Below are 19782 nucleotides of genomic sequence, written 5' to 3'. Positions count from 1 at the left end.
TTCTCCCTGGTCTGTCTTAATCTACTAAAGCTGCCCAATATTGTGTAAGTAAGACAAGGCTATTTCACTGAATTAATTGCAAAACATGAGGTCTATGGCTGAAAAAAGGCTTTCATATACTGAGTGAACTCTTCTCCTCTGGAAGCTGATACTATAGTTAAAACCAAAAATAATCTAAGTGATGATACATAGCCTTTCCTGACATTTGGGTAGGGTTTCTTTGGAAGTTAAATAGAAAATGCTTTCACTGATGCTATTAGACTGAGTGAATAAGCACTCGGTCGATATTCATGGGAGTGGATGATTCTAGTTATATGATACACATGGGTAGGGTGATTCTATATGTAGGACAACCAATTTTGACTGAGGATATGTGAGTGTGAGTGCTGCAGGGACAGAAAGACATGTGGCTGAATTGCTCCTAAGTGAAGTGAGCAGAACCAGGAGATCATTGTATGTGGCAAGAACAAGATTATGTGATGTCAGTTCTGATGGACTTTCAACATTGAGGTGATTCAGGCCAGTTCTATTGAAATTATGACAGAGAGAGTCATCTGCACTCAGAGAAGAGACTGTGGGGACTGAGTGTGGATCACAATATAATATTTTTACTCTTTTTGTTGTTGTTTGCTTTCATTTTTTTTCTTTCTCATTTTTTCTTTTTTGATCTGATTTTTCTTGTGCAGAATGATAATTGTGGAAATATGTATAGAAGAACTGCACAGGGATTATTTGCCATTCTCAGGAGGTGATAAGGGGATGGGAGTGAGAGAAAGATTTGGAGCACAGGGTTTTGCAAGGGTGAATGTTGAGAAACTATCTGTCTATGTTTAAAAGCTTTAAAAATAAAAAAAATAAAGACATGTAAAGCCAATTCCCTGGTCACCACTGATGAGGTGGGGTTACAGGTCACAAAGCACGTCTTTACTCTCTCACTTCTCTGGCCCACCTATAACCAGTTTTCGTCATTCAACAAGCATTTACTAAGATTTAAGTATGGACCAGGCACTGTGCTGGACACTAGAGATGCAAAGACAAAAGCAAAATACTCCCTGCCCTCAAGGAGTTTACATTCTTCTCTTCACCCAGTACAGGTGAAGTTAAATTGAACAGAGTGAGTAAATTTGCTTCAAGCATTTCTCCGGACCACCAATAATATCAAAGCTGATGCATTTTTAAGGTGTAGAGAGGGGCCAAGGTTCTTGATGACTTCCTCAACAGAAGTCAGGCTCTAGTAGATGGCATCAAGAGAAAAAGGACTTTGATTGTGGGCCTGATGATAGATTACACGTCTACTATCCAAGGATCAATCATAGAAGTTCAGAGAAGCCATCACCACAGGATTGGCTACCTGGTGATGAAAGTTATTTTTGTTGGATTTGGGATTTTATTTTGTTTGTTTTTTTGGGCTATGGCAGCTCATGAAATCATCTAACCCAGACTTAAATCAGTGGGGGGATTCCCACCAACCAAATCATATATTAAGATAAGTATTTTTCCTAGCAAGGTCAAGATTCTGACATTTAGAATTGCTAACAGAGGAGACTGTTCTAACTGGAAGCTTAATGGACTGATCTTTAACTCATAAAACATGCTGTGGGTCTCAGCACACCAACAGATCCTCACACAGGACTTGGGAGCAATGGCCCCTGGCCAATGAGTATGGCAGGTCATATTGGCTGGTTTTCCCTGGAACTGGGCTATGACTTTCCCACCACAATAACAGAACCTTCTTTTCATCTGCAGGACAGTGGCCTGCATCTCGGGACCTGGATCAGAGGGTGCAGCCCACACAGGGAACTGAAGAGGCTTACCAAAACCTCGGATCTGACCACTGGCCTGCCAACGAAGTTGAAGTCATAAGGAATCATGACGGGTTTGGAGATGGTGGACACACCGGGACCTCGCGGGGGCATCGGACTCGGACAAAGTAGCTAGGAGGGGTCAATTCAAGAAATAGTCTCACTTGGTGGCTGTAGGGACAGCCTAGATCATTCACAGCACTGATGACATTCTTCAATGTCCATGCAAACCCACAGAACTAGTCTGGGTCACTGCTCCTGCTTATCCTTGGAAATTAGACACAGAGCAGAGGAGGTACAAAGATGATCTCAAAGAGGCCACATTTAACTTCTTGGATTGAAACTCAAAGCTACTGAGGGGACCTTAGGAGTTGAAGGCCTTAGACTATGGTTGATGGTTTTCTGCTGAGCTCAAGTCTCACCCTGTCTCTTAAAAGAGTACCCTTAAAGGCCCCTCTACTCCATGGTGGCAAGAATAATCCCTTCTTTGGAGGCCTCCTTTCCTGGGAAAGTTATTTCCCTTATCGACATTGAGGATCACTGCATTTAAAGGCAGAAGGGACATTAGCAAATACAATAATATTAATTTATTATTAATAAGTATATGATGTTTATGATATTAATTTATTATTAAGTATACCATACTTATTATAAATTTCTTATTAATAAGTACATTATACTTATATTATTAATTATTAATTACCGGAATATAGTTTACTTCCTCACATTTTGCAGACAAGGGAGGTGAGGGCCCATTGCTTTAGCATTGTAAGCAATTTTGGAGGTCCTCAAGTCCAAGCCTCTCCTTTCAAAGATGGAGAAATGGAGACACAAAGAAATGAAGTGAATTGCCCAGGCTGATATATTTGGTAAATATTTTAGGCTGGATTTGAAGCCAGATCTTTCTGATTTCCAAATCCAATGCTGATGTGACCTCCCTCCAAATCATAGAAGTTATCAGTGGCAGAGTCAGATCTTCTAACTTCAAATCCAGGGCAGTGGTCACTCTGTTGTATTGTCTTAGTACTTTCAAGCTTTCCCTCATGCTGTTCATGAAAGTTAGCACAAGTATTATCATTTCTATTTTGTAGGTGAGGAAATTGAGGCTCAGAATCACATAGAGGGGAAATCTTCTGAGTGTAGCTCTAGTACTATATCTATTCCATTGATGTTTTCCTTTAGTAGTACTCTAGTGCTAACTACTCTCTCCTCTTGTTCAGATGAGGATGTTGTGGCCCAGAATGTTGAAGTGACTTGCCCACCATGGATAGTAATAAAACTAGAAGATTCATCCATAAATGGTCTTTCAGCTCTTGGGGGGTGAAGAATATAAAAGGGAAGGAAGTGGGATTAACCCTAAGAAGTCTTTATGGGGCAGTCCTGGCCCAGACAATCTTTGCAGGACTTCACTAGACAGTAAAAGGTGCTTGTTTGCAGATGGGACCTAAAAGAGCTGAGGAATATAATGCAATTCCTAAGGCAGTTCAGGGTCATGGATACTCCCACTTTCTTGTGGGAGATGCCAGCCATAGTGGGGTTTAGGGCAAAACAAATTCTGAGAGAATTTGACAAAAATATCTAATGGGAGCTATAAAAGATGGGACAGACTGCACAGGTGGACACATCTCTGTGAAGAGGCTACCTGGTTGGGCTGTCATTGATCCTGAGGACATAGTGAGTATACATAAGGCTCAGTGGACAGCTTTGCTCTTGGTCAAAGTGAAGATACACATGGGGTCTAATTCTGCTATCATCCTTTGTTCTTAATCTATATAACAATCTTCACCCTCTTCCAGCTCCTTAAACGGTGAGATTGTTTATCAGCTTTTGAGAGATTTTAATACTAAAAGCTCTTTAAGCTTCTATGTGTCCTGATGAGAATCCTCAAGTCAAGGCCTTTGGAAGAAAAGCTTCATGTCACTCAGCAACATTTCTTTGGAGACTTTTAGCTCTATCCAGCAAGACTTGCTGAAAACACTTCAGAATATTATATAGCCATAACATAGAGGTCACGTTGGCTGCCTGAGGACAGAAATTGTTTCATTTTTGTCTTTGCATCTCTAGTGCCCAGTATGGTGCTGGACACCTTTATTTTCCATTTTCTCCCCCGTTTTCTTCCCCCCTCCTCCAATCCCCTGCCCTGTGACCATCAGTAATGAAGAATTTCAGGTAAGGAAATTCTTTCTGCTGATGCACATTCGCAACTGTTAGGCAATTTGTAAGCTTAGTGAGCGGCCTAGGACACTGGCAAGTTAAGTGGCTTGCCCAACGTTGCACAATCAGAATGCGTCAGACACGGGACCTTGAATCCAGGTCCTTCTGACTGTAAAGAGCAGCTCTCTGTCCTCTAAGCCAAGTATCTTGCATTGCATTTTGCACATGTGAGGCCCTGGATTTTACCCCAGGCAACTCCATATACTCTTGATGCTTGAGGCCTTAGAATCAAGCAAGTATTTCATCTCTGAACACTATTTTAAAAGGCTACTTGGCCCAGTAGATAGAGAACCTTCCACTTCATACATGCTTGCTGAATGAACGAATGAATTTAGTCCAATCTCATTTGACAAGAGGGGAAACTGAGGCATGGAAAAAGGAGGGTAGTTGCTTAAGGTCACACAAATTAGTGGGAGAACCAGGATGATGGAATCTACATCCCCCCAATTTGGGGCTCCAGGACGTGGGTCAGAATCCCAGCTCTGCCTTTCCTGCTCATGTGAACTTGGCAAAGTGACCTCATCCCTCTGAGCCTGTTTCCTCACCAGTAAAATGAGGATTGAACTGTGTGGTTTCTAAGGTCAAACCCAAAGTCCCTTTCAGGTCTCAATTCTTTGGTTATTTCTATTATCCTCATCCTGGCTGCACAGGCCCTCCTAAGAACTTTGGATGAATGTGTAATCTTAATTCCTTTTTGCCACATAAACATTGCCTTTCCTGTTGGTGCTATTGTCTCAGGGGCAACTCTTCTGCATATTGTGATAGCAAAACCTTGACTCTCTCTTGCCACATAAACATTGTCATTCCTGTCTGTGCTACTGTATCAGGACAACTCTCCAGCATCTAAATATGAGAACAAACATCAAAGGGGGGGGGGAGGGTGTCTGTCCCTCCACGTCACACTCATCCACCTTCCCTGCAGATTGTACTTGGCCGCCTGCTCTCTCTTTGGGTATAGAATGTAGGGTTGTGAAGTCCAAGCTCACATCCTGACTCACCCGCCTGGGAGTTATGCAGAAGAGATTGGCAGCTATTTTCTTGAGAACTGTGTTATCTTAACTGACTCCTGACTGTCCCACAAACCCTTGTCTTTCCCTCCAGCCATCACTCTCATGCCAGATCATGCAGGGACCCAAATTCATGCAGGGAAGGGGGAGTCAGAAATTTCCCACAAACAGCTGCTACACACCTCTACAAGAAGCCCCCTCCTTTAGCTGGTAAGGGCAGGTCTGGTATCTGGCCACAGAGACCATCTCAGAGGTACATTTTATTTCTTCTAGGATGAATCAAAAGATTTATATGTCTTTTCCCTAAGGTTCTGACTTATCTATAAGTAGTTCAGGAATGACTAAAAAAATCAAATCATCTATCTCTTATTTTATAAGAAATGTCACACATTAACTGTACTGTGAAAGCCTTTGAATTTGTGGTACTCATTTTGAAAATTTCAAAATTACGGGATCTCAGAGCTGGAAGGACTTTAGTTAGCCTCTAGTCCACAGATATCAAATTCATCGGACAATGGGGCTGATTCAGATTGAAATGTAATTGGGAAATGTTCAATAAAATAATTAGAAATACAAAAACCCCCAAGGATGATAAGATGATAATAAGATAATAAGCCCACAGGGAATTCTTTCTATTTCAATTTGACCCTGTAGTTCTCAGCCTGCAGTTTATTTTATTGAAGAGATTCCTAATGTGGGGTCCATAAACTTAAAAAAAAGATAGCTATATTTCAACTTAACTATTTCCTTTGTAATTCTATGGGTTTTATTTTAATTTCATGGAAGGAAATTCTTTCTGCCAAGGCACATTAGCAATTGTTGGGCAATCTGTAACCTTAGAGAGTGGTCTAGGACACTGGCAAGTTAAGTGGCTTGCCCAATGTTGCATGATCAGAATGTAATACTATGGGTTTTATTTTGCTTTATTGTTATCATTCTGAAAAGGGGTCCTTAAGCTACCAGTGAAATCTAAGGAACAAAGGTAAAAAATCTCTGGACTATTGAGTTATTGTAAGGCAAGCGTGGCATATTGTAATACTGCAGGGAGTAGGTAACTTCTATGAATCCAGCTATCATCATCCCCGTGTTTTCCCAGATGCTAATAATACAGTGTGAGGAATTTGTAGAATTTGGCCTTAAAAGAACATCCTGGGGCTTGAAAAGGTTGAGAACCACTGGACCTACTATAAGCCCTTCTTTTTTACACATGGGCACTCTGACATCCAGAGGTAAGTGAATTTCTCAGTCACTCAAATAAGGTTTCCTTTGAACTCTTTCTTCTTAAGCTGGCAATTAACCATAAACTTTTGGGGAACATTCTTCCAGCTCTGTAATTCTAGCATTTACACAGGAATATAGCCACTATATCCTTTGAAAGATTAAGACTTATTTTTATGTGTTTTGTTTTTACTGGGAAGGAGTTTCCCATATTTTCAACCTGTTAGACTGTGACAAGTAGCTGATCTTGTCCAAAAAGCTTTGTCTGTTAGCTAATATGGACTTGCAATTAAGTGCCAAAGGTCAGTGGCCCACACCAGCCTGCCCCTTCCGAGAAGAAACACAGAGGGAGGAATGAATGAAAACTTGCAAGGATGAGCTAGTCCATCACACTCGGCAGACACATGCAACATGCACACAACATATGGATACTGGGGGTGCTTTCAGAAAATCAAAGGTAGCGTCTTTTTCTCTTGGCTTTTCAGATACAGTCTAAAGAAGAGATGTCAAGAGAGTCTCCCAGTCATGCAATGCTGAACACAGGGTGTACCTTTGGAGTTGGAGGGAAGCTCCGTTCAGGGAGAGGGGAGCTCACGGGCTTCCCAGTATAATTTTTTAGTTCCCAGTCTTCCACAGGTTCAGTTGAATCTCCAGAGTGGAGACCATGGTTTACTAAGGCTTCTTCCAAGGCAGAAGGGAGTGAGCGGGATAGGTTGAGGTCCAGAGTGGGAACTGATGGAGGGGGAGGGAGTGGGGGTGGTGGACGCCGAACCCAAGTGGAAGATGAGGACCCCTGGCCAGCTGGTACAATGACAGGGGGTGCCGAGACCTTGGAGGGAGGGTTAGGGGTTGGGGGGTGGGGCATCACAGGCAGCGCAGAAGGTGGTGGTAGAGGGGCTGGGCGCTTGGGAGGGTAATAGAACATATCCAGAGGAATGTCATCAAGATCGGTGGTATGGAGGTGCAGGCCACCGGCGAAACGTCGCAGGGGTGGGGCCAGGAGAGTCACGGAAGTTGGGGGGCTGGTGGTCATCTGGGGGAATGAAAAATCATTGAGGGGCTTTTTCAGTCCCAGGACAGGTTAATGGGTAGATATACCAGGGACCTGCCCTAGCCAGAATTGATGGCGGCCATAATATCAATGTTTCTGGGGACAAAAACTCAAATCAGCATCCTGGCTGTAAGCCTTATCATATAGGGGCTCATCTACTACAAAGCAGCCATTACTGAGCTAACTCAGAGATGGCATATTGGCCATTGTGGGTGGGAAATTGCAGTGGCGTGGGATTTGTGGCCAAGCCTGGTACTCTTGTCTGCTAGCACCTCCCAGACCCCGATCAGGATGATCTCCAAAGGCAATCAGGAGGAATGACTGGTGTGTGTACGTAATAATTGCTGCCTGCTGGTGCTCCATGTCCACACTGACATGGACAAAACCATTAAGGATTTCCCCACATTTCTGGGAGTTACTAGGTCATTACTGAGACAGACCTTTGCCATGATCCCCAGGGAGGCAGCAATAATCTTGGGGGAGAGACTATGCACTGTTGGGACCAATATTGCTCAGGTCATTCTAGTACCTCAGTCCTAGAACTTCTGCTGCTGCTGGAACTCTGAGTAAGAAACTAAGGTATGGATGGGGCAGGGAGTACATCTCCAAGCTTCATTTAAAGTTTGGTCACAGACTCACCAGCAGGAGAAAGTAGCTTGTTTCTAAGAAAGGAACTCAGCAGAGTTGGGATAATGGATCAAACCATTGTTCACATGGGAACTTGAGGGTTTGGGGAGGTCTAGAACCTATTTTAATTTGGTCTCTTTTACTGATTTGAACCTCCAGAAGGGCTCCTAGCCTGGGGCTGTGAGCCAATGATCTTCCAGAAGAATGTCAGGGGAGTTGTTTCTCATGAAAAAAGGGTCCAAACTTAAGTCTGTGGACCAGCATCAGAGGATTGTACAACTGGAAGGGACCTCAGAGCAAAGCTTTTTAAACTATGGTTCTCGACCCCATATGAGGAGTATAACTGAATATGGGAGCTGCAAAATTATGATTTATCATCAGTGAATGTTTAATTTGTATATCGATTTTAAATACTATACACTTAGGCTTACATACAAATTTCTCAAGTAAAGAGGTTGGAAGTGGAAAATGTTTAAGAAGCCCTGCTGGGGGATTCCAGCTACTGATGTATGAAAATCAGATGGATTTTAGGAAGTCTTCCCTTCTAATTGCCTTTGCTTCATCTCAATCTGCTGCCCATGCCTAAAATTCTACTATCCCAGATTTACTCTTTCAAAGCAGGGCAATGACTCACATAGAAAATGCTGATAGTTCTGGGAGGGATAACCAGATGATCACTTTAGCTTAAATTGGGCCATCTGCTCCTTTGCACTGGATTAGTGCGCAGAGATTGATTAGGAGGAAGGGGCTATGGGTAGCCAGGAGGGGTTTGCTCCCATGAATTTAGGGGCAAGGTTCCAATGCTGCTGCTAAGGGGGCTAGTCCTAGGAAGGAGACAGGGAATCTCCTGGGCCGACTGAGTATATGGTCAGAGAGGGCATTGAGGGGTGTGTTACCTCTGAAAGTTCATTCTCTGCGGAAGAGATCTGCTCTAGGCGGGTCTGACATAGCCTTTCCACCCAGTACTGAATCTTTTCCGATTCTTCTAGATCTTCTCGCTCAGTTTCCGATACCTGGGCCATGATACCCCCCCGCCCCAATCATAAACATCACCCTTCCAACCACATGCAGTTTTATGTCACAAAGAATTAGGTTCTCCAAAGACTTCCAGGGGACAGAGACTGTCCAGAACTCTATTCTCTCATAGGATCATGGAACTACAAATTTAAAATTAGAAGGAATTCTAAGATCATCTGGTCCAAGCTGTTCACTTTACAGATGAGAAAACTAGGCCCAGAGACCTGGGCTATACAATAAGTAGGTAGTAGAATCAGAATATAAACCCAGTACCTTTGACCCCAAATCTAGGACTCTTTCCCATGTACCACTCTCTATTTAACCACTTTGGCATTTTGGTTCCCAGAACTGTTAACAAGAAGCAGACTGGTATTATTTTTAGTAGACAAGGGAGTGAGTTAAGATCACTCAACCCCATCTAGAAAAGTATTATTTGCCATGTAATTCTGTTCTGGGATGTCTTGGAGAGAGGCAGGCTAACCTAAGCACCTTGCCTAGGTATGGGATAATCTCAGATTTTTATTCTAGTCAGAAGGGTATGCTTAGGCTTATATTCTGGGAACAGTGTAGGGAAATAAATCCTACATTAACTCCAAAGAGGAAAGGCCTCAGACCTGGGGACCCCAGGCTTATATTCTAGGAACAGTGTGGGGGAAAATCCTAGACTAACTTCAAAGAGGGATAGACTCAGACTTGGGGACATATAGACATATTTTAGGAAGTGTGGGAGAAAAATCCTAGACTAACTTCAAAGAGGGATAGCTTCAGACCTGGGGACACATAGACATATTTTAGGAACTGTGGAGGAACAAATCCTAGACTAACTCCAAAGAGGGATAGCCTCAGACCTGGGCCTTCGGGGAAGGATAGGAAGTTAAGCTCTAGAGGGGCTAGCTCAGCACCAAAAAACAAGACATGTACCTCCTGGGCTAGTCGGTTGATCTTCAGTTGTTTTTCCTTTTCCAGCATCTCTTCCTTCTCCTTATAAAGCTTTTGCTCAAATTCAATTTCCTTCTTGTGCTTCCTCAGCTCCTGCAGGCTGTCATGCTTAGATTTCTTCTTATCTTTCCCTTTCTGGGAGGGTGCAGTACGGTTTATAGAACAACCCATTGTGGGGAAGGTATCCCAATTAAAAGGGCAAGCATCCCCACAAACAAAGCAGCCCAGGCTCTCCTATCCAATGAGGATAGGAGCCAGGGGAGTGATTTAAGATCACTTGATCCCATCTAGAAAAGTTTACTTGCTAGGCAATTATGTTCTGGCATACTTTGGAAGGAGGTGGGCTAACCTTAGACTTACACCCTGGCTAGGTGTGGGATAACCTCAGATTTTTATTCTAGTCAGCTCACTCCCTTTTGTATAAATCCCAAGATTGTAAAGAAGCAGGGGCTACAGTTACCATGTATATCTTAGCTCTGAGAGAGTCTCTAACCACTTCCATTGCTCCTGGGTTTATTAAAAAATAAATACTTAATATCCAGGAGCCAGAGAGATAATAGGCCATAGCAACTGTAACTACAGAGCTGGAAATTACTGTGGAGATCAGTTAATCCCACCTGTATCATTTTGCACACAAAGAATCTGAGAGACGTTACACATCCAGTAACTATCTGAGGTTGTGCTCTATCTACACTATAAATCCAGATGTCCAGGAAATTTGGTAGAATTGGCAGAACTTGGCTAAAAAGAGCTGCTGATCTCAACAAGAGTCCAAATATGGAATAATTCTTATTTTAAATGTAAATATGGTCAAAATCCCATATTTGTATTAGAATTTGAAAAAAGCAGCAATAAGGTTAACTTGTCTTACCCAAAAAGGTTAGGTTTGAAGTTTTTATTTTTAGTACAGGGTCGGGGCAAGTCACTAAAGTCAGTGATGGTAGATTTTCTAACTTTTTAGATTTTTTCTCCCAGGGGTCTGGGGTGGGTGAAGTTACCTATATAGAGAGAGGAGGGGTCTGATGGGGATGGGAAAAACAGGGTCAATCCAGGGCCACTCCACAGCACACAGATGAAGGGGGTAGTTCATAAGAAAGCTAAAGATGGAAATATGGAGCCAAATAAGGAAACATAATAGATGGAAACGTGGACCGAAATACTAGGTGGCAGATCACAGAATGTCAGTTGGAAGGGACCCAGAGGTCATCTACTTCAACCATCTGCTTGATAACATTATCTCTGATAGGGTTTCATGCAGTCTGTGTTTGAATAGCTCCAGTGATAGATTTTGACTAATTCTGCTAATGACTACCTTCCTTGCACTTGCTCAGGTTCTAACCTAGGGATATACAGCTGGACTAAAATCCCAGGAGTCAGATAAAGCAATGCCTGATGTACTCTCATCACTGTCTGCATTAGTCTTAGTCCCTCCTCCTTCCTGCATAAAAGACAATTTCACTCAAGTGAATCCCAGCCATTCCTAGAGCTTTCTCTTCTGTTTTTATGTGAGACTCATAATCTGGTTCTTACTCATATCTATTTATAGCCTCCCTTAGTTTTAGGTCCCAAATAGGATCACCCCTCTTCATTTTCTTGAGTGCCCACCATAAAGTATTTTTGTTATCATTGGGATCTTTAACTTCATCTCAGAAATATTATATCGCACAATCCCATTTTGGGTCATCAGACATGGCTGGTTCTGAATGACTTTTGGCTATTTCCAAAAGTCAAATCCACCCAAAAAAGGAATAACTTTTTGTTTCCAAAAGGCAGATTCAAAAGAAGCCTTGATGGCAATTCCAGAAGAGTCCAGAAATAGTTTGAATAATGTTAGCATTGCTGGAACTAGGAGATTACTTTGAAGTGGCCACTGCTCTCTTAAGATAGTTTAACTGTGGTGTATACAGTTGAAAATGCAGTGACTTGACCATGTCAGACCAAGAGGAAAGCAGTGAATTTTCACAGCTCTTAGGAATTTTCATTTATCTGTAGCTGCAGAAGATCAAGCCTTTGGGATATAGAATCTAGTGTATAGTTTCAACTATCCCTTTTTTCCTCTGCTTAGATTAGAGATGGAATAATTCTTATTTTAAATGTAAATTTAAAATTTTATTATTATTATTATTATTATTATATTTATTATTTTAAAATTCTTATTTTAAATGTAAATTTGTCTTCTCATGAAAAAAGAGTAAGGAAAATTATTCAAGGGAATAGGATATTTCCAATTGTAGATGTAGAAACTGAGGAGGGGGTTGGGAAGAGAGACTGTATAATTTGCTCTGGGTAACTCAAGTACCAGAGCTTCTAATTCTGGAAAGTAGCTTTCTTGAGACAGTATATTTTAATTTTCACTGGGATATGATTTTCAGAGACCAAATTATGTTGACTCAATGCCACTTATCTTAGCAGAAATATTTCTTTAATCTAGTGTCAGAAAAAGGACAATGGAGTTCTTAGGAGCCAGACACTGAGCAATAATATTGGGATATAAAATTAAAGGGCTTAATTAATGACAAGAGAGATGCTTTATGGTGGGCCCTCAAGACAATATTACCGGATGCTTAGTGGCTTGGATGTCTCTAGGGACATCATCTTTGACACACAAGTTCCCTGGGTCTCCATAATCTGGCTGACTGCCACAACTCTGACCCCACTACAGTTTACAGCCTGCATATAAATACTTACAAATACTATATATGTGTTTCTCTTTGCCTGCCTCCTCTCTCGTCTTAGGGAAATCTTGCCCTACTGTGGAAAAAAAAATCCAAAGTTCCACATGCCCTTCTGATCCCTGTTCTTATCAGGATGCAGGGCTGACTTGAAGGTGAATAATAATAAAAATAAGTCAATAGACATATAGCACTTTAAGGTCTGCAAAGCACTTTACATACATTAACTCATTTGATTCTCACAATCACCCTTTGAAATGCTACTATTTTATGGATGGGGAAACTGAGGCTAAGAGCAGTTAAGTGATTTTTCCAAGATCATACAGCTAGAAAGTGTCTAAAGCAAGATTGAATTCTGACTCCATGTCCAGTACTCTTTATACTCTGACACCTACCTCTACATACATTGATGTTAACTTAATGAACTTATAATGAACACTTTTACAACATCAGTTATTAGTTGTTACATATGAACCCTTCATCAGCTTCAGTGACATCCCCAGCCATCATCGGCAAACCATTTAGAAGGAGGTTTTTTGGAGAATATTCAAAGTGGGCCTTTAGAGTGTTGCCATTTATAGGAAAGATTAAAGAAAGGAGATTTGAAAGCCCCAAACTCCACAGCAAACTTGGCCCTCGGTTCTCCCCTACCTTTCTGATGGTTGGAAATTTGCCTTCGTACCGATAAAACCACCCAAAAGCTGAAAGCAAAGAACAAGGAGGTAAGAAAAATTTTGTGTAGGGTGCTCAGATGGCCTCCATCGGCAACTGCTGGAAATTCATTTTCAAGGGAACTTGAGCACATATGCAATGCAAAGAATAGCGGGCAAAATGTTAGCAGATCAAACAGAAACACGGCCTCTGACTATGGCCCTTGAAATCACCGAAAAATATCTGGTTTGCAAACCTGACCCAGTGCAAACACTCGAAGAGCTCTTTGTCCTGGGGATAAAGCCCTCCGCAGTTGTTTCTCTCTGACTGGCATCAGATGTAGGTGTTAGAAGATCAAAGACTAAATATTGGAAGAATATTTGGGTTTCTTTCCCTAAACCAGAACCAGCCAACAAAAACAAAAAGCGATTAAAAGAAAAACAACTTTCTCCCTAACCCTCCACTAGATGGGTCATTGATCCAAGCAATGGCTCTGTCAGGGAATGCATTTGAAAATGCGAAGGGACATGCACATCGCAAAGCAAAGTTCCTCAGTTTCCCCTACAGTGATTTTAGACATTTAAAGCAAGGACAATGATTAGAGTCAGACCTGAGATGTAAAGGGCCCATTACAAATGGGTCAGATGGTTCCTGGCTGAGATATTGACAACAAGAGTTGTAACTAGAGTGGAGTGAAGAACCCAGAGCAAGCGGTACAAGGATACTTTCCTAAAGTGGTTGGAGGAACATGGGAGGCTTAAGGTAGAGCACTCAGGCTCCTTGCTATGGAAGGTAGGATGATGAGAACTTTAGTCCAAGAAGGACTCTGAGCTTCTTCTAGGAAGGACCTACATCATCTGCTCTGCTTGCATCTCCCTCACAGGGCTGGACAGCCCCCAAGCTGGATGACCAGTTAGTATATACTGCCTGCCCCGAGTGAGACCCAGGGCCTGACCATCAGGAGGAAGCAAGATGCAGTAAGCGTTAGCGTCAGGCAGGTGGGGAGCTTAAGCAGGGACTGCCAACCTGCACTCGCTGATTCTTGGTCCCTCCATTCAGGTCATCGTCAGCATGTGGCGGAGACTTCACCATGTTTTCATCTACTAGGGAAACAGAGGAGGAAGGAAATGAGGAGGAATGGACCTCAGAGATAACGCAGGGCAGCCTGGGGAGTGCAGGAAAGAAAACTTATTTTGGGTACTAAGGGAAGCACGGGCTTTCAGAAGTCAATGGAGCAGCATGGATTAGGGGATAGGGAACTAAAGTTGAGAATTGAGTTTTAGTTCTAGGCTAGACTGCTCATTCAGTGCAGGGTCATGGAAGTTTTGGTTTTTTATTTTCTAAAGATTCTCAGACGATTTCCCTACTTGTTAAAAAAAAAAAAAGATATTAACTCTGCCAACCTTTAGAGAATGAAGGTTTCCCAGATAGATGAGAAATCTCTTGGGATTCTGGGCTATAATTTGGGAGCTGAAGGACAGGAGGAGATCCGAAAAAGAAGGGACCTCAGGGACCATCTGGTCCAGCCTCCTCATTTGATAGGAAGGAGTCAAAAATTTGAGGAGTCACTGTGCTTGCCTCTGATTCTTCAGATAGTTTGTATTTCCCTTTCCCAGGGTTTCTCTCTGTATAAGCAGCATTCTGAGTTATTTCCTACAGGTTTAGAATGGGTGATCTCAGGAATTGGAAGAAAAGTTAGAATATTGAGGGGAGGCCTTTGAGAGTGGGAATGAAGAGGGGGTGAAGAATGGGAGAGTAACATTAGTAACCAAAGTATAAGGTTTTTAACTCATATTCAAATGAGTGAGTCTTTATCCTGAAAACTCTTCAGCAAGAGTGTAGACATCATTTGATTCAGATGGCTTGGATGGTCACCTCTCTGGAGGCTCTCCTAACAGCCCTCCCCCAGGGGAAGGGAAAACTTCCTAATGGAAGCTGGAACCCAACTTTCCCTAGGAATGTCCTTGTTCCTGCTGAGTCAGAAAAGGGCTAATTAGATGCCTGGAAGGGCAGCCATGAAAACTTTGGGGAAGGCTGAGAGCAAACCCCCTTTCCAGTTCTATATTATGGTAAGGATACAAAATAAAGTTGCTCTCCTTAAAGAGCTTAAATTTTATGCTATTATCTAGGATAATGAGGTTTTGGATCCTTTACAACTCTTGTTTTTCTATAGGAACACACACACACACACACACACACACACACACACGCACACTCACTCATAGAGCCTGGACCAGGCCCTGAGTGGGGCTGGGGACACTGTGGCCTTATTGGAATGTGTTGGAAAAGAGAAAGGGATGAGCGGGTCCAGTTGGGTGACTACATTTCCTGAGTTATTGTCAATCAGGAATTAAATGGCTGTGCCTGGTATCTTAGCTCATATCAGCAATCTGTAGGAAACAGCTGCTGGGACTTATTTACAGTCCTAGAAAACATGTATCCCAAGCAAAAAAAATTCATATATATCTCCAAAAAACCAAAGCCAAAGTAATTTGGTTCCTTCCTCTCCCCAGAAAATCTTGATTTGGTTAAACCTCTAAACAGACAAATGGCCAATGAATGGGTTTTCATTTTGTTCCTGGCATAGCACGTCTGTGCAGGAGTCTGTCTCTAAGAAGGCATTGAATCAACCTAGGATTATTTTCCTGGGAACCAATTAAAATCGATTTCTCCTGTATTAAAGCTCTCATTTCACTCACAAAAGCAAATTAGCTCTAAGTCTTGAGAGCAAGTCATTCATCTAGAGCTTATCTCTGGCCATATCCCCAACTAATATCAAACACCACTGAGCGTGAGATTTATGAATAGAGTTTCTGTTTTTTGGTGATGAAGTCAGCCCATTATCAGAGGGCCATCTCTGGGCACCCTTCTCAGTCCTCATTGCTATGTACCTGTGAGACTGTTGACCCTGAAGGGGCAGGGTATACTTTAAATGAGGGAACAACTTTACTGGGCATCTCATGTGGGCAGTGCGACTTGCCCTGTCTTAGAAGCACACAGTCCAAGCCCTTGGGGCTAAGCAGGCCCCGAGGAGGGCACTGAGCCTGTAGAAAGCTGGGATTTTCCCATACCAACTAAAAATAACATGATTCACAGCTGCAGGATAAGAATAAAACCAGCAATCTTGGAAGATCTCTATGAAGCTGACAATAGTCAAAGCTGCATTTGACTTCCAAGCCAACTGTCTTGTTTTCTAGTCTTCCAAATTCTGAAAAGCCCATTTTGAGCTGGAAATGTCACTGAACATTTTTTTTCAGTGACTGCAGGGATAGGAGACCCTAGCTTTAGTCCGAGATGGACATGGGTAGCTCTGCTCATCCCTGAAAATTGGGATGAGGTCAGTAATTAGGGCAGAGCTGAGGGCTAAGATCAGACAAGAGGAAACTGGATAAACATTTAGGAACAAAGATTTTTTCTAAGATACTAGAACCTCCTCCCTCATGAAAAAACTGCTATGGATGACTATGACCCCAAGAGAGCATAAAACCAAAGACCCAGTGGTGGAAGGGATCTTAGAGCCAGACAATTAGGTTTAATCCCCTCATTTTTCAGATGAAGAAAACTGAGACTCAGTGATTTGCCCACACAGGCTTTCTGAATTCAGGACCCCAGACTAATGCTTTTTCTAGAATGTTATGTTGATACAGTGGATTGAGTGCTGGGCCTGGAGTCAGGAAGACCTGACTTCAAATGTGGCCTAGGCAAGTCACTCAATCTGTTTGCCTCAGTTTCCTCAACTGTAAAATAGAGATAATAGCATCCCCCGTGTTACACAATTGTTGTCCTCAAAACAAATCAAATGAAATAATATTGGTAAAGCACAGAGTGTCTGGCACACAATAGGTGCTATAGATTTGCTCCCTTTCACTTGTACAGCATCCTCAGAGTGTTTCTACCCTTTAGGTTCTAAGGTTCTACTCCTAGCCCATGATGGAAGTTACTCAAGAGAAGACACTATGGCTTACTAGGGAAGCCATGATTTTATGGGGCGTTTTAAGGAGGCAGGGGAGAATTATGAATTTTGCCTTCACTTGCCATTTTACCATCTTCACTTCTGTCTGTATAGTTTACCAGTGTGCAATGACCTGAGAATAGATTTGTAAAAAATAATTTTAAGGAGGAGAGGAAGATGCATAGGAGCCCATTCTTGCTCCTATGAGGGACATATTCAAGGCATTAGGCATGTTGTCTACCCACACATAAGGTTTGCTTCAGTACCTGGGAGAAGAAACCTAGAGAATGACTGAGAAGTGTCCAGACATCAGTGAGTGAAGCTACAGCGTCACTGTTCCAAGGGACTCTCTTAAGTGTTTCTTGGGAATGTGTGAGACAGAGAGACTCTCCTCCTCCCTCCCCACTATGCTCCCCATGCCATCTTCCCAAGCTTTCCTCGTTACCTACATTTTGGCTTGCGTGGCGGTGGCGGGTGCACCTCAGCTGTGATAGTTTTGGGCATCAGCAACTGGCCCTTCGAGCCCCATTCTTCTTCCCATTGCTTCTTGAACCTTTCTTCATCTTCTGTGATCCTAAAGGACCAACAAAACCATTATGTGTGACATGGACAAAGTGACAGTTTCCCCCTCTCACTTCCTGTCAATCTGCTCATATCATGTCAATGGGCTCTACTCTTTAGGAACTGTTGTGACCAAAACCTCACCACGATATGTCAAGGTTAGATACACAGCTTCAAGGATCCGATCTAGCTCAACCTCCATTTATCAATCCCTACTGTGTGCCATCAGAGGCAGGGTGAAATGGAGGATAATTTAAGCAATGGAGCCAGAAACTTTGGATTCAAGTTCCACCACTGATACACAGTAAATCCTAGACAACTTAATCCTTTAGTTCCCCAAGGCAACCCTCATATGTTGTATGTTGAATTGAACTGAATTCCCTATGGCAGCCATATTTTTTTGTTGCTCTAGGCATTCTTAATGCTTAATTAAAAAATTTCAATAGCATTTTATTTTTCCAAATACATAGAAAATAGTTTTCAACATTCATTTTTGAAAGACTTTGTGTTCTAAATTTTTATCCCTTCCTCTCTTCCTAGCCCCTCCCCAAGACAGCAAGCAATCTGATATAGGTTAAATAAGTGCATCTTTTAAACATATTTCCATATTTGTCATGTTGTGGCACTGAATTTTGACAGACAATTATGGCTACATGGTGTGGTGAAAAGGACATTGGACTGGGAATTGAGAGAGAGTTGGATTCTCATTCCAGTTTTGTCACTCACTGCATGACATCAGGCATTTCCCCTTTCTGGGTCTCATTTTTCCCATTTGTAAAATGGAAGAGTTAACTAGCAGATCTGCAAGGTTTTTTCAGCTTTAAATTTGGGACACATGCTAATGAGGGATATGGGGTTTAAACACAAAGGAACTGGCTACTGAAGCGTGTTCTAATGAGCTATGTGGTAATAAGATCCAAATCTGGGAAGAACTGCAAAGTGACAATATCACATAAGTTGCTTTTAGGAGGTGACACATTTTCTTTTTGAGAGGGGGGCAGTAATTCTAATTCTTCCATCTCTAAATTTAAATCTTAGGCTTAATGCCCTTAGGAATCAACCCCTTTCCAAGTGAGCAAGAGGGAAAGGGAGGTTCTTTTGCCTAATCAAGGTGATTGTTAGTGTATGTGACTCTCTGAAAAGATGACATTAATTACTTCTTGCTTTTTGGGATCCCCTATTCTAATCTGAGGATTCTTTCCTCTACCCCCAATGCTGACAGCAGAAGTACTGTCAGACTAGGGCTTGGTAGAGATAGTCTAAGACCTCAAAGCCTTAAAACCCCAAAGTACAATATGCACCATGTTCACAGTTCTATTGCAAGTGGCAGATTTGAGAACACAGGGGAAGGAGGTGAGTTATGGTGCTTGAATTAAGTCCCCATCCCAGTGCACACCATGACTCTCTCACCATACCCAGGTGAACAGCACACAGGACATGCCTCAGGACAGTCAGGCCTGACATCCGGCCCTAATATACAGTAACTCGCCTCCCCATTCTGAGAGGAGCAACTTTTAGATGTTTTCCTCCGTTCTCCAGAGTTAGTGTCAGCAATTCTGTCTCAATTGTCCCAGAGAGGACAGGAAATAGCAGCTTGAACTGAATGTCCTTTTGAAGGGCACCAGGTAAGCCCTGTTGGTTCCCCAGCAATTGTTGGTTCAATCCCAATCACATTTCTTGTGACTGACAATACAACCAACATGAACTAAGGGAAATGTGTGGCTAATGGTTGACTGGATGTTCCACATAAATAGATCCTGCTTTCAGCTTCCCTAATCTGGGATGATTCTGAACCAAGCAATATTCCTTTACTTGGTCCATTATTCAGTTAGTGGTAACCATGTAGGCAAATCATGTTCCAAAACAGCTTCGCCAGACTAGGTTAAAATGGGGGATGGGACCTCACAGGCCATCTAGTAAAACTTTTTTATTTTTCCGATAAAGAAACTGAAGTCCAGAGTGAGCAAATATAGTGAGAGGTAGAATTTGAAGTCACATCCCATGAATTTAAGCTCAAAGTTCTTTCCACCACACAACACTGACTAATCAAGGGTTTCAGGGAGATTTAGCT

At 42.3% G+C, this 19782-nt stretch overlaps 1 protein-coding gene across 3 annotated transcripts in view; it reads right to left on the bottom strand.

The window, feature by feature from the left end:
* The window catches only part of USH1C (USH1 protein network component harmonin), a 61518-nt gene that overhangs the window by 16724 nt on the left and 25012 nt on the right, over positions 1 to 19782 (bottom strand). The window contains exons 14-19 of one of the 3 annotated variants that reach the window (XM_074272331.1): positions 17600 to 17724; positions 13199 to 13248; positions 9858 to 10010; positions 8816 to 8932; positions 6792 to 7274; positions 1815 to 1934 (exon numbers count right to left, since the gene is read on the bottom strand). In XM_074272331.1, the coding sequence (XP_074128432.1) occupies positions 1815 to 1934; positions 6792 to 7274; positions 8816 to 8932; positions 9858 to 10010; positions 13199 to 13248; positions 17600 to 17724 (1048 nt within the window). Of the gene's footprint in view, positions 1 to 1814; positions 1935 to 6791; positions 7275 to 8815; positions 8933 to 9857; positions 10011 to 13198; positions 13249 to 14224; positions 14302 to 17599; positions 17725 to 19782 lie in introns of all 3 variants that reach the window. The other 2 variants (XM_074272329.1, XM_074272330.1) reach the window with 2 other exon arrangements.

The sequence above is a fragment of the Sminthopsis crassicaudata genome, chromosome 6, assembly GCF_048593235.1.
Source record: "Sminthopsis crassicaudata isolate SCR6 chromosome 6, ASM4859323v1, whole genome shotgun sequence".
NCBI classification, from domain to species: Eukaryota; Metazoa; Chordata; class Mammalia; order Dasyuromorphia; family Dasyuridae; genus Sminthopsis; species Sminthopsis crassicaudata.
The sequence above is the reverse complement of the archived record's forward strand: the minus strand, read 5'-3'. Positions and strand labels throughout refer to the sequence as shown.